The 14,406-nt window shown below is 41.0% G+C and overlaps 1 protein-coding gene across 1 annotated transcript in view; it reads right to left on the bottom strand.

The window, feature by feature from the left end:
- Window positions 1-249: 249 nt before the first annotated feature.
- Window positions 250-14,406, bottom strand: part of minar1 (membrane integral NOTCH2 associated receptor 1) — a 32,794-nt gene continuing 18,637 nt past the window's right edge. Inside the window, exons 3-4 of the mRNA XM_073464698.1 lie at window positions 11,842-12,105; window positions 250-1,044 (exon numbers count right to left, since the gene is read on the bottom strand). Of these exons, the coding sequence (XP_073320799.1) occupies window positions 847-1,044; window positions 11,842-12,105 (462 nt within the window). The 3' untranslated portion in view covers window positions 250-846. The remainder of the gene's footprint in view (window positions 1,045-11,841; window positions 12,106-14,406) is intronic.

The raw sequence follows: 14,406 nt of genomic DNA, 5'->3' as shown, positions 1-14,406 counted from the left end.
GGCAGTTGGGCAACAAGTGTTTGTACTTTAAGGCATTTAAGGAGACTGCAGTAGTAAATGTGTGGACAAACCCAATCTGAGGGATGCTGTTCTGTTTAGTTTGTTCTAGTGAGGGATGTTGATATGCTGAGCTCTACAATCCTCCTAGCTGATCTTCACTAGTCTCAAAAAAAAATCCAGTGTTTCAGGAAGAGGAGCAGGTATGTGCTGTTGGCTGGTTAGAATTCAGACAGAGGAGGAGAGGGCAGCAACATTCAAGTGACTTCATTCATTTCCAAGTAGGCGAACAATATCAATACATTCAGTTTGGCTGTGCAGTCATACTGTGTCTGCAATCTATGTACAAGTACACTTCTATTTAAACTAAAGTACTTCAGTATATTTCTAATTAGAAAAATGTGTGTGCACAAATTTCTTTACTTAAAATGCTTGCTGTTATTGAAGAAAGATAATAAAATAAGGAGAAATTCTCACATTCAACCAGATAATTCATCAAAAATAACTTTGATCAAAATACACTGTACAGTAATTATACGAAAAATAAAAATATCATTCGCTGGCTACAATAACAAATCCAATTGAGTTCAGTGATCATCTGCTGCAGTTGTTGAAGTTGGACAATTAAACCAATGCACTTCAACTGTCCCGCACGGTTTATAGTAATACAATAAACTACAACTGTTTAACCAATAGATATACAGTATATATTATGCACTTGCTGAGTTCATTTCTATTGTACAGGAGCTGTCCTAATCATTTTATATTGGCAAGAAAGACCACCAGAAGTAAATACTGCATTAAAAACAAAAAACCTCCAGCTGTCATAGTCACTCCATCCTGGTGCTCTCATGTTTTCATGGTGCAAATTGGAACAACGATGACCAGGATCACAGTGCAGGTCGCGGCTGCAATCAGCGCTCCGATCTTACACACCTTAGCCCTCCTGAACTCTGCTTCTTTCCTCTTGAGCAGTGAGTCATAGCCTGGTGTGTAGATGTCCTCCATCCAGTATTCCAGGTTGTTGGGGTTCAGAGTGTCCTGGGTCTGATGAAACAATCAAAGAAAAATAACTTAGTAAGAGGATACACAGCTATGGGAAAAGACGCACAGTTTCGAGAACCTGACAGTTGTCTATGAAGAAATACGTTAACACATACACGCCTTGATTCATGTTTTCAAAATCAAGAACTTGAGACCTATACCTACGTTCTGAACAAAAGGAACCAGGATCAAAACACAGACAAGGTTCTACATGGAACCAGGTGTTTCCTTTGCAGTTTAAATCTCATTTTTGTTTCTTGTATGACAAAATGCAAGAATAGATTTTTACAGCCACAGCATGATAGCTTGTGTAAACACTGACATTATTAGGAGGCCTTCTGAGTTGCGTATATACTGTTGTGTATGTTGTGGATGCGCAGTGTATGAACTGCAACTCTCCCCTTAGCACAGACCATGAATTCTCAAATACTGTAAAGAGACTGCAGAGAGAAGTAGGCCTCTGAAACAGGCCTGTAGTTCAGAGGCCAAATCCAGATTGTATCCAGATTGATTTTAGGAAGTCTGGACAGCAGAAAACCACATAAAATGCAATTTTCTCAAATCAAATCTGAACCACATGTGGAGGTTGTTTGAAATGTGATTCAAATCAGAGTTCCACAAATGTGTCTCAGTCCTATACTATGCAGATAGGTTGGTGATGTCTGGACACGAAAAATTGGTCTGATCACTTGTAATTAACATTGTGGACAAAGTGTCTTCAAGATCTGACTCTAGAAACAAATCTGATTGGCATACAGTCTTTTATTTTCCTTTTTTTCATTATATTATACAGTATTTTATTGCGAAACTTAACTTTCCATTGACATAGTATATTATAGTATAGTAAAGTGCACATTTCCACGGCACGAAACCGGTTGATATGAAACACTTCCTCCACCAAGGCTTCACATTAACAGCCTTCCAGCAGCCAAAAATGACAAATCCTCTCCCATTTTGGGCAGGCTTTCTATTTGAAATATCAGCATGAATTATTAAGTATCACTGAGAAAACTTATAGGTTGGGCCAATTTGACCATGAGGTGTCACATAGAAAGCCATTGAGTATAGTGGAACCACAATCAGGACAACTGTGATACACTGTTTCTGTTTCTCACAACAAGCATTCATAAAAATAATCAATAAAATAAGACCTTGGTCTGCTGCAACTTGAGAAAAGATGGCAGTAGCTCCATTTCGAGTGCGCATGGGAACCTTAGCAATCAATATAATTTCCACAACACGTTTCTGAAAATGTTTCTTGATGAAATCAAAGGTTTTTGTCTACTAAAACACCTTAGTGTTAGCAACATTGTGTAACGTTATACTGGGTACACAACCTGCACCAATTGCTTACTGATAAGATTTCTCTTGTGGACGTCAGTCAGAGTAGTACAGCAGCAGTGTGAGCACAACTCTCTCTCTCTCTCATAGGGAGCCACCCTGTCGCCCTGAGCTAATTGGCCATCCAAGGGCCCGTGCTAACGAGCCGCATGCTACTAGCTTTCTCCACCTACACCTGACTAATGCCTGTTTAGTCAGCTGGCAAAAATCTGACTGGCAAAACCAGAAACCGACTTTATCCCAGCAGCTTAACACCACTAGAAAAAACACAATACAAACAAATCAAACAGATTTTGCTGAAAGTGTGAGCAGCAGACTGACATGACTTTGTTCTGATGGAATTAGAGTAGTGAAAATATATATTATGCAGAATTTACTATGTTGGACGTTAAAGGTAATCTCAGCCTTCATTAACAATCTACCTTCTTTATTCGTGCTAGACTTTTTGTAATTGAGAGCAAACAAAAATCAAGGTGCAGACCAGTGTGAGCTTCAATGCAACTACATCAGTTTACACAACTCTTCCTTCATCAAGGTTGTGACACCACACTGATGAAGGCAGGACAGCTAAACGAGTTTGATGAAGTCACTGAACCACGGCTTACTCGAGAAAAGTTGTGTGACATGTTTTAATTCTGATAGATTTACGAAGCTTCACAAGAGCTGCTGTAGCATAGAAAGCAGGTTATATTACCAAAATCATTCCTTCTACATAAATCTCAAAAACAACACACAGAATCATGAAGTGGCTGCACTGAATTATCTCAAAAACAACTAAAAATGCCAGATGCCTTGAAAGAAAAGACAATGATCCCAATATCTGGTCATTTCTTAGCAGCAAACAAAGAGCAGATGGTGAATCCTGACTGCTAATGAGAGGAGCCAGCAGAGGGATGAGACGACTTAATGTAACTGGCCATGATTGACCCCTAATGCAACCAAGGATAATAAATTCTGGATGATACTAGATTCTCCTAATCTCATACTGTCTTCATGTGTTCAACCAACAACCATGCTCTCTGTGCACTCTGCACGCTACATTTCACTGCTCTGCATCCAAACTAAAAACTTGCGACTATATGCACCGCCACCAGGGAGCTCTGTTTTGTTGTTGTGTTGATATGAAATGAAGAGAGGTATGAGGGACAACAGTAACCAACAAAGGTCCCCTTAAGGAACTGAACCTGGAATTTGCAATTACCCTGCCAGGAATCCTAACCCTCTGGACCCCCAGGGTGACCAAGGAGGCTCTGACTGAGGTGTATAGTTTCGGTCACTAAAGCCATACCATCTCAGAGTCGATAAAATGTAGCTAACATTTAATTCTTTGGGTGAGAGTGGAGAAACATTCTCTGGAGCCTGGATGTGATGAGAACACAGTTACTGCAGGAGTCTATACCCACAAAAAACTGACTCTGCAACAGAGAGATTGATTTTGTTTTTCCAATCTGCTCTGTAATAGCTTTGCTGAATACACTGCAGGAGAGACATTCTTCATTGTAAGGCCTCCAACTAACAGCATATTGATATTTTAACTGACTGTTGTATAGAAAGAAAGAGCAGTAGACAGAGGGACAAAACAAAAACATGCTCCTCATTAAAATGATAGACTGTAAACTGGTAGATAAACTTAACAGACCGTATGTTTCAGTGTTGCAATGCATAACTCATTAAAGTAATTTTGTCAAAAGATAAGATGCACCCAAGAAAAGATAGATGATGGATGAATGATTCATTGCAAGTGTCCACATCTCTCAGGGTTTGTTCATACGCAGTGAGGCTAAGATGGAGTCTGACACAGACAAGCAGAATGATGAAGTGTGACCATTAAACTGGAGATATGTGTCGGTTGTTAATCTCAGTCTCATTTTTTTCTGTGTAAATTCATTTCGGGAGGTGGAGGGGTACATAAAGTGGGGGCACGTGATGTCCATTACAGCCCATATTGACACCACCCCCTCAGTGAGAGGCTCACAGTAAGCATTACATGTCCTTCATACTGTATTATACATCCATCCATCAGCTGTATCCTGTTGCCCTTTAGAGCAGCGGTCTTCAATGTTTTCAGCCTGAGGACCTGTAAGCTGATAGAGAAATGGAGCAAGGACCCCCTACTACATGCGCTGTATCCACGAGTTTCCTGGGGAGGTCAATGGGGAGATGATTATGGGTAATATTTCCGGTGCTTGGTAACCCACATACCGACAGTACTTTAGAAGCGTTCGCTAAGTGGGCAAAGCAATTATAATAGTGTTAGCAGTAGTCAGTTGATACAGGTGACAACCTAGAGATTCATGAGTGAATGCTATGCTGTACCAATCCCTCTAAGAAAGAGGATTAGTGTACTGTTGCCATGATAAACAGCAGTTTTTTGTTTAGTCTCACATCCAGCAAAAATAGAAGCCTAGTGTATCCGTCGTGGAAGGGTCCAGACTGCCGGAGCTGCAATGGAGAAGATACGCAATGCAGCTGCCGTGGCAGATCGGAGACGGATTGAACACGGAGCTGGTGGAATTGAGGGGTCAGAACATGGCGTAAGTCACACGAGTAATCTTTGGGGCGAGGAATAAGGTGGATAAAATTCTGTCGCATAGCAAACTGGGCCTAGAGCAACCTGAAGTAATGTATCATTTTTAGCTGACTAGTTTACAGTTACAGACCGGAGCCACACAGTGATTTAGCGTATGGCTAGGTTAGCTTGCTCACATGAGGAATCAAGAGTGACTACCCTCAATTTTTTTTTTTTTTCAACAAATTACTCTTTGCTTATACTGTCTTTATTTCAACATGAATTTCCAGGCACATTTAAATTTTCAACAAAAATTAAACTTTAAAAATATCATCAGTCGTTAATTTGGCAGCCCCCCTGCAGTAACTCTGAGGACCCCCAAGAGGCGCAGACCCCCTGTTAAAGACCCAGGTCCCTCCCTGCTACTCATTAAGAAGGAGTTGTATGTCACTGTTAACTGTTTTGGTTTGGATTGGAGACACCAAATGATGGTTCATTTTATATACGACTGTGCAACTGTGTGTTGCTGCCCCACTTTCTGATTTTCATTGACAATATAGGGCTATTTATACACTGAAATATTTCCTGGCAAAGCTTTAATTTGTCTACATTTGCTGTCTGGACTTGTTTCCTCCATGTATTGTCCATTCTGTCCTTGATCCTCATTCATCGCCAGTTTGTTGTCGACACAAGGGAAGCAGGACTTGGCAGGTTTCTACCACACAGAGGGTCTTTAGATGCTGATCTTGCCTTGGGTCAGTGTACTGGGTTTGGTTGCTGAGCTGTTTTTACACTCAGTGGGGGGCATGTGGTCCAGTTTGTGAGAACATTGCCTGTGTGTCAGTGCTGGTTGATTTGGAGAAACATGTTTCTACTGATGGTAGCACACTGATTCTTGAGAATTTAGATAAAACAGGGTCAATTTTGAAAAGAAAAAAGTTGAAGTATTAAGAAATCTTAAGTTACATGTTGATAGAGCAGGGTCTCAGCAATCAGGCAATTTTTCGGTGCAACCTCCTGAGTTTGTAATTTTTTCATAAAATACGCTTTTTTTCTGTCAGACACCATAAAAAAGCTAATTACTCCTATTTATTTAGGCTTAACAGATTCAGAGCTTATAATGATTTATGTCTATATCATAAGTACACATTCTATTAAATGCTGAATATTCACTTTTGTAAATTTTTTATACCACTTCACATGTACTCCTTTAGAAACGCTTACGTCATGCAACTTTTATAATTACAAATAAGACACAACGCACTCGACTCACGTATATAACTTAAATACGGGGCGCTGAATCCCTCTTAAAAATAAAGGACAGCACTCCCATTAAACTGTTTATTCAAAGCAAGAGTTCTTTTGTGTATGTGGAGTCTGTCCTCTCTCCAGGTCTTTGTAGGTCCATCAGGGCTCGGTAGCACCTGGAGGTTGCTTGACATCTACATTGTCTGGACAACAAAAGTTTTGACAGAGCAAAACAAGTTCCAGTGCTACTCAGTCTGAAAGTCAACCTGTGAGAGCACACAGACACTGATTTGTATGAGCAGAATTGGATTTGTGCACGAGGGAGGAGAGGATTGTGAGCGTGAACAGATGATTTGAGCAGCAAGAGAAACTGTTTAACTACATCTGAGAGAGCAACAGGGATTCTCACACCTGTAATGATGAAAGCTGCTCACGCACAAACTCAAACTCAGAGCAGAGCGTCACCTCATCAGTTTGACCTGGAAGTCAGGTCATCCTGTTAGACCAGTCCTTCTACTTGAGTAGTTTTTTGATTCATTTTTTATTATTGCGTCACAACAAACAGTGTGCCCAGCTGAATGGCCTAACAAGACACCATTATCAGTAAAAAGAGGCCAGAAACCAGAGCAGCAGCATACAGTTGACATATAGCAAGAAACAAAAGTAGCCGACTTATCTGTGTGCTCTCACAAGTATTTCTTTTAAATAGTTTTTATTTGATAGGACAGCTTAAGATATGACAGGAAAGGGGATGAGTGAGAAGGGGGATGACATGCAGCAAGGGGCCACAGGTTGGACTTGAACCCTGGACTGCTGCAGCAAGGGCACAGCCTCTGTACATGGGGTGCTAATCTACCAACTGAGCTACTGTGGTGACCGACAGTATATAGTTAAGATGACATTCAACCACACAGACCAGACAGTATATAGTTAAGATGATACTCACGGGCGCTCATAATTTTGAAACAAGACAGTGATTATCTGGTCTCTCAGTCAACATTTAGTTACAAGTCAGGACTAATAGGCTACAAGATTAAAAGTAATAGATTGATATTGACTACAGCTTATAGACTTGTGTTAACATTGTATAACCAGAGCTGTGTAGTAGTGTGAATTGTGAGGACTGGGCTAATCACCAGGCAGCAGAGCCAAAGCTCAGTGTTGTGTGTAGTGTTTTCCTCAGTTTCTCATTTATGGTCATGTTATTTATGAGATAGCCTCTTAATTCTTCTCTCAAAGTGCACCAGATTGATGCATTTAACTTTAAAATGTACAACATTTTCTTACGGGGGAGCATGCTCCCAGACCCCCCAACAGGGTCCCAGGTCCACCCACCATAGTCTCAGAAATAATCCTGTGGGAAACACAGAACTGAGAAATGTATTACAGTCTCTTCCCCTCAGGGATCCTTCTGGGGACAGATAACAGGGAAAAAATCACAAAACTATGCTGCAGATCCCGGTGTTCGAATCGCGCTCCAATGATCCCGCACTCCAATGACAGATTTAACTAAAACGCCAAATCCACCTGAACCCTTTGGAGCTCTTATGTGTCTGTTTCTGTTATTTCCACACCAAGAATAACCAGTTAACTTAATTACATTATCACCAGATAAATGCGTTTCATTTAGTGAAATCACATCTGGGTTCAGGGACAGTAATAATACCGTTCTCAGCTTACAGTTTGAAGTAGTAGAGGTTTGGGTTGGGCTGCGTCTTCTCAGTGTCTACTACAACACTCGTGCCATAAAAATTGAAAGTGGAATTTAAAATGCAGTCTAGTTTTTTTTTTTTTTAATGTAAATTTATTTTTTGACAAAAAAAAGTGGCTGACAATGTAAGAATGATAGATTTGCCTCTTCAACCTACATATTGCAACATAAAGATAATCCTGGTAATGATCCACAAAATTGTTGTTTCAAAATAACATTTTAACCTGAACAAACTTCATCACATATGTTGCTCATCACAGCCACACATCTGCCTGTGTTGCAATTAAGCATGCAGAGCTCCAGGCAATACTTTGCCCAGACTCGTTAAAAGGATGACACTCAACAGTTGTTGCTCCCGGTTACCCAGTAATTTGGATGGAGACACACGAAAGAGGACAGGTCTTACAGTCCTGAGGGAGTTATTAGCAGAGAGACTTTTAATTGAGCTTAAATTTTTCATGGACCTGTGAACTGTTTTCAGACTGCAGATGGAACAGATACCTGCTGCCTTCAGATGGCTGTAAAGACCGCCAGCAGAGTAAAGGAACGGGCATGAGAACAGACTATTAGTAGACAACAGATGCTGGTAAGAAACTCATTAATTTCTGTTCCTTCTGGATGGCATTAATGTGTCATCACATATCAGCTGGTCTAGGATTGTAAAACCAATGTGGAGAATTGAACCTAACATGAATGAAGGGCTTTGTGTGATATCAGAGAGATTTATATATCGGTGCCTTCACCAAATTACCTCACAGAAGTGTAAAAAATAACCCACACAACTGTGCTGACCAGTGGACCTGCTCTAAGCAAACTCACTCAATGTTGGCAACAAGATTTCAGTCCGACTCATATCACCACTCCCTCTACAGTACCATGCCTCCCCTTCAACTAGTGCAGTCAGCAAACTAGAGCCCTTAGTCTGGTTTAATGATGACATTAAGAGAGTGTGGGCAGATAGCAACCAAGCACCAGCACTTATGACGATGTATTATGTGGGCTGTGGTGCTTGTGAAACTTCATGGTGTTATTTATCTAAAATGAATACCAAGTTCTGTAGTAGATACTCATGTAGCTTAGAATATAGATAATGCCCCATAGCTTAGGGCTGGGCAGTATCTCAATTTTTTAAGATGTATCTATATTTTCAGACAAGATATACAGTCGTGGTGAAAAGTTTCCATCCACTTGTAAAGAACATCTTCTGTTCCAATGATATCTACAGCTCTCATGTTTCTGTGATGGAATGAGTGGAACACAAACAACTTTGTCGCAAAAACATTCATGAAGTTTGGTTCAATAATGAATTTATTATAGGTCCTCTGAAAATGTGCCTCGCCAGTGTGTGTCTGTTCTCTCACACACTCATAGAATCATAGCACATCATTATTCTACTTGGTCGTTGTAGTCTACATAAAGTCTACATGTAAGTAATATATCGTGTATTGTCATTCAGCCTGAAAATAAGGGGATATGCATTTTGGCCCATCATATTGCCCATTTTAACTTTTTCTGAAAGGCACTTGAGGGTCCCTCAATTTTTGGGCCTGCTGAAAAGCAGCTAGCCTGGATGTGATGTCACATCATCCAGAAACAGTGCAAAGACCCCTTTTCCACCAAAATACCAACAACTCATTTTGTGCTGCTCCATTTGAAAGAGCCACTCAACTGTACAACATGTGCTCTGCCCTGGACACCAACATACCACACAGACATGTAAAGCAGATTTCAAGGTCAGGAAAATACCAAACACTCAGACTGTTGCTTGCATTGATTGTTGCACTGACACACTGAGGCTCCATGGTGCTAGCTCTCTCTTGTTGTAGCACGGTTCACTGCTTCCCTGAGGACGAGTAGTTCTGTGTGATGGAGGAGAGTGTGTGTCTTTGTTTAATGGATTGGCATGGTGAAAAAAAAGATTGGACCATGGCTGGTGTAAAGAATGGTTGTTAGGGTGCTAATAAAAATCACAAACAGATGCAGAAATGCTCTACTCCGTGTAGATTCTTACAGTTCAACACAGGGCTGAGAGCAGCCACACAAATAACAATGTTTTTGAAGCCATTAAGGGAACCTGTAAGGACATTTGAAGAAGCAGTCACAGGGCTTAGACGTATCTTAGCCACAGCCAGAGGCTTGTCAGGGAGGGAATTGATTTCTGAGTAACTTGTGACCCTGAAGGCCATACAGTGACATCAATAATGTGCCTCTGTGCCTGTGTCAAAGCTTAAACGGCTCCCTACAGTCACAGGAAACCTCACAGACACACATGTAAGAGGAGAACCCTTGTATCTATGAAGCCCTGCAGGTCACACACACAGATTGAAGCTAATGAAATAGTCAAACCATGTTTTCCCTGTGCTGTCCATCATGGCTGTTCATTCTTCACCACAAAGAGCCAGGTTCTAGTCCCTCAGTAGAGGATTTCTAGGTGATGAAGCACTATCAGGACTGAAAGAACACGGCCAGCTGACTGGTTCAGCTGACTTGTTGGCCGACTGGTTCAGCTGACTCATTGGCTGACTGGTTCAGCTGACCCGTTGGCTGACTGGTTCAGCTGACCGGTTCAGCTGACCCGTTGGCTGACTGGTTCAGCTGACTCATTGGCTGACTTGTTGGCTGGCTTGTTCAGCTGACTCGTTCAGCTGACTCGTTGGCTGACTTGTTCAGCTGACTCGTTGGCTGACTTGTTCAGCTGACTCGTTCAGCTGACTCGTTGGCTGACTTGTTCAGCTGACTCACTGGCTGGCTTGTTCAGCTGACTAGTTGGCTGACTTGTCCAGCTGACTCGTTGGCTGACTCACGGTACTTCTCGATAATAAAAGCATCATCAAAAGCACAGCTGGATTGGAGGACTGCGAGGCTGAATTTCTGCTGTAAGGCCAGATAAATTCACTAGTTGTTTCCTGGTCACCAAATTTATGGAGTGTGTAAAATTCGCCCGCTGCATAATTTTACCGGTCAGCATTCAGAGACCTGCAATTTGTTAATGAACATTTGACATGGATTTTCTTCAGTAGACAAGATAAGGTCATCAATTCGGATCACTGATTTAAAGCCTCCATTTTGCCTCATATCCAACACCAAGCCCCTTATTACAACCTCTCATTTCAAAGGTGATGTATTGCATTTTATTTTATACTGCCTTAACAAACCATCTTATATCTGTCCTAAATTTTAATGTTAGGCAGGTTTCGTTTACAAGTCCTCAGGGGTTTTTTCATCCCACCTATTTACTTTTAACTAAACAACTATATCTGGTTCAGTTGGCTACTGCAGCTGAGAACAATATTCAGCTTGCCTTCTATGCATATTTGAATGATCATCTGAAGGCTAGGCTTCGTCAAGATGCCGCTGCAGATGGATGCCTTGGTGTTTCGGTCAGCACTGTTTTGTCTTGTTTTGTTTGGTAAATTGCATGCGAAGTTTCAAGGTTCAAAGTTCAAGGTTCATCTGATGTCATTCTACGACACAGGGTAGTTTAAGAAAATGGAGGTTGTAGTCCCTTTATGCTATGCAAGAAAAACTATTATTTATGATGAATTGAGGAGTCTCACAGCTAAGGGAGTGAAGCTGCTCTGTAGTCTGGTGGTATGGCAGCAGATACTTCCGTATCTTTTGTATCCACTTGTAAAGAACATGTATATCATGGCAGTCTTCAGTTCCATTGATTTCTACAGCTCTCATTCTGTGATGGAATGAGTGGAACACAAACTATTTTGTCATAAAAACATTCATGAAGTTTGGTTCCATAATGAATTTATCATAGGTCTTCTGAAAATGTGACTAAATCTGCTGGGTCCTCTCATTCCATGACAGAAAAATAAGAGTTGTAGAAGACTGAAGACTGCCATGGTAAACATGTTGTTTACAAGTGGATGTAAACTTGTGACCACGACTGTAAATGGTGTTTAAGTACCTACAACGTTAAAGGGCAGCTATGCCTAGTTCACTCCCCTACAGCCCTCCTGTGATTGTGATAGTTCAGTACCTGCAGGTCCAGGGCTGTGAGCTGCTTCCCCTTCTCTCCTGAGTTGCGTTTATACTCCTCGATGGTCCAGGATGGCTGGCCGCGCTTGCCGTCTGACAGGCTGGTGAGTCTCAGGTCGGTGTACAGAGGGCTGCCTTTCACATGAGCCTTAATGGTGGGGGTGAAGGGGTGTGGTGAGAAAACCTGTTCGACCAGGTAGGACTCCTTTGGCGGTTTGGGTGGGCGGTGGGCCTGGGGGAGCTCATATTGGCGCTCTCTCTCTGCCTAGAAATGGAAAGGATTAGAGAACAGAAATTTCATCAGGGAAGTGTCTAGTGCACTTTTTCAACTATGTGAGCTGTGGCTACAGAAAAACTATTCTTTTTTTAAGGTTTGTTTTAGGACAACAAGGGAATTACTATTCACATTAACCAGGGCCTCTGTCTGAGACTTTAAATACTTTACAACTCTCAGCCAGTAGAACAGGTAATCTGTAAGACAAGAAGCACAGGATGTCTTACAGAGCAGAGAGGTTATTTTTAAATTTTTAATATCTTCAGACTGCTGATGTCAACGCCTGGGGAGAGACAGTAAAATGCTAGTGTACATTTTTATGAGGCAGATGGAGGCAGTCTACTATCCAAACCTGGTCTGCTCTGATGAACAGATGAAGCATGTACTGACATTAACCATCATGTAAAAGACTTCCTTACTGATATCATTAATGTGAAAGATAATGCATAAATGGCTTTTAAAGAAAAAAGTAATTAAAGTAAAAGAGGTGCAAAATTCGACATGAAGTGGGTCAATCAGAGCTCATGGGATAAGACTGCTTATAAAATCAAAGGGATAGTTCTACAATTCAAATCCATATACAGTGGCTATCATTTATTGTTGAATGAATCTGATGCCTATACATTTGTGCTGTGTCGACTTATATATGGGGTATGTATATAATAAAACTCAGTCTATTCAATTTGTTCTTGCTTTAAAAAATTAATTCTAATTATTTTAATCTATAGCATAGAAAGAGAGACGTCTACTCCAAAAAAGACCGAGTCATGTATGTGTGTCAGTTAAACTCACTGTGGGGATCCTGGCATTTCAAAGTTTTCTCTTATTGGCTGTGAACTTCAGCGCCACTATCAGGCTGAGTGCATATTTCTTATGAAGCGTTTGCACATCATTTTCAGTTATTGGGCCAATTGTCATGTCTCTAGCTTGTTCCATCTCATTGAAAATTGAGTGACAGCAGAAGACAACTGATTATAACAAACCGGCATGAACTCGACAGGGTTCTTCCCTGATTTGAACCCTAATAAAAAATAAAACATTCCTGCAGGCATAGTATTGATTGCATTGATCCTACAACATGTACAAGCAGCTGCCATTAATACCAAACAAAGTGACAACGTCTGCCTCCAGGGTCAGTGAAGGTGGTATAAATGTGTGTGTCTGTGTGTGTGTGTTTGTCTTTATTAAGCTGGAAAGCTAATGTGGCTATCAGGTGGCAGCGTGTTAACTGGATGGCTGTGCAGTGGAGTTTTTAAAGAAACTGTAGTGTGATACAGTAGTTTGCCACAGCAGAATTCATTCATTCATGACTCACAAACAGTCATGTCAGCAGTTTTTTTTGTCTGATGTACGGTGTGTTCTATCCTATCGTACACTCTTTTTGGAACACACTGCATGGTGATTCTGCACTTAAATAAAAATGATTTATTGAAAACATGAATACCATCCTCAGCTCATCATTGAACATTCGGGCCAACGCATCTTTCTGTCTGGGCATCGGGCATGTAAGGGCATGCCTTACCAGCTGCAGGACCACAACATTTATTGCACATGATAATATAAACTCACTGTTGTCTGAAATGTGCTTTTTTACTGAACTGCACTTCAGACTCTCACTATCATGATATCATTTGAAACTCATTAATATCACTTCTTCATAGGCAATGACCGTGTGCTTCTTTACTGGAGCTCTCTGCATCATGAACCCTGCTGAGCCACAGCAGTGGACTTACTGAATTAATGATAACATGTCCTTATTCAAGCTAAAAAAAAAAAAATGGCACTGGTCTGGCTTTCTAATTAGCCTTAGGGAGTTTATGCATCTAGCTGTTTTAAGCGGGTATCCTGACAGTTTCTTCCAGTCTACTTCCAGTCAAGCCAAGTAAATCTTGTCTTGTGACATCTGGTCAGGACTACTTTACATGCAGTCAGGAACAAACTATATGCCCAAGCAAAGTATAACCTCAATTTGGCTTTGAATTTTTAAGATTTTAAGAAGTCTGAACTGCTCTGCTCAGAATAGAGCAGGAATGATAGTACATGCTATGTTGGAATGGGTGTCTGATTCAAATATCTTGACTGAGTCTTAACATGCACTTTCAGCTGCTTAATGACAGACCTCAGAGTGCAGTTTGTTGCTCTACAAGTGTAAAGGTCAGTCATTAAATGTGAGACGCTGGTTGCTAATACACTAATAAGGATTTTGTGCAGCTTCAGATTTACTTGGTTCTGTCACAGAGTAAAAAAATCCATGGCAGCAAACATGGAGGGTTTCATTTTGGTCTATATTTA

The sequence above is a fragment of the Pagrus major genome, chromosome 4 (assembly GCF_040436345.1).
Source record: "Pagrus major chromosome 4, Pma_NU_1.0".
NCBI lineage: Eukaryota > Metazoa > Chordata > Actinopteri > Spariformes > Sparidae > Pagrus > Pagrus major.
This window is presented reverse-complemented; position numbering and strand designations above follow the sequence as displayed.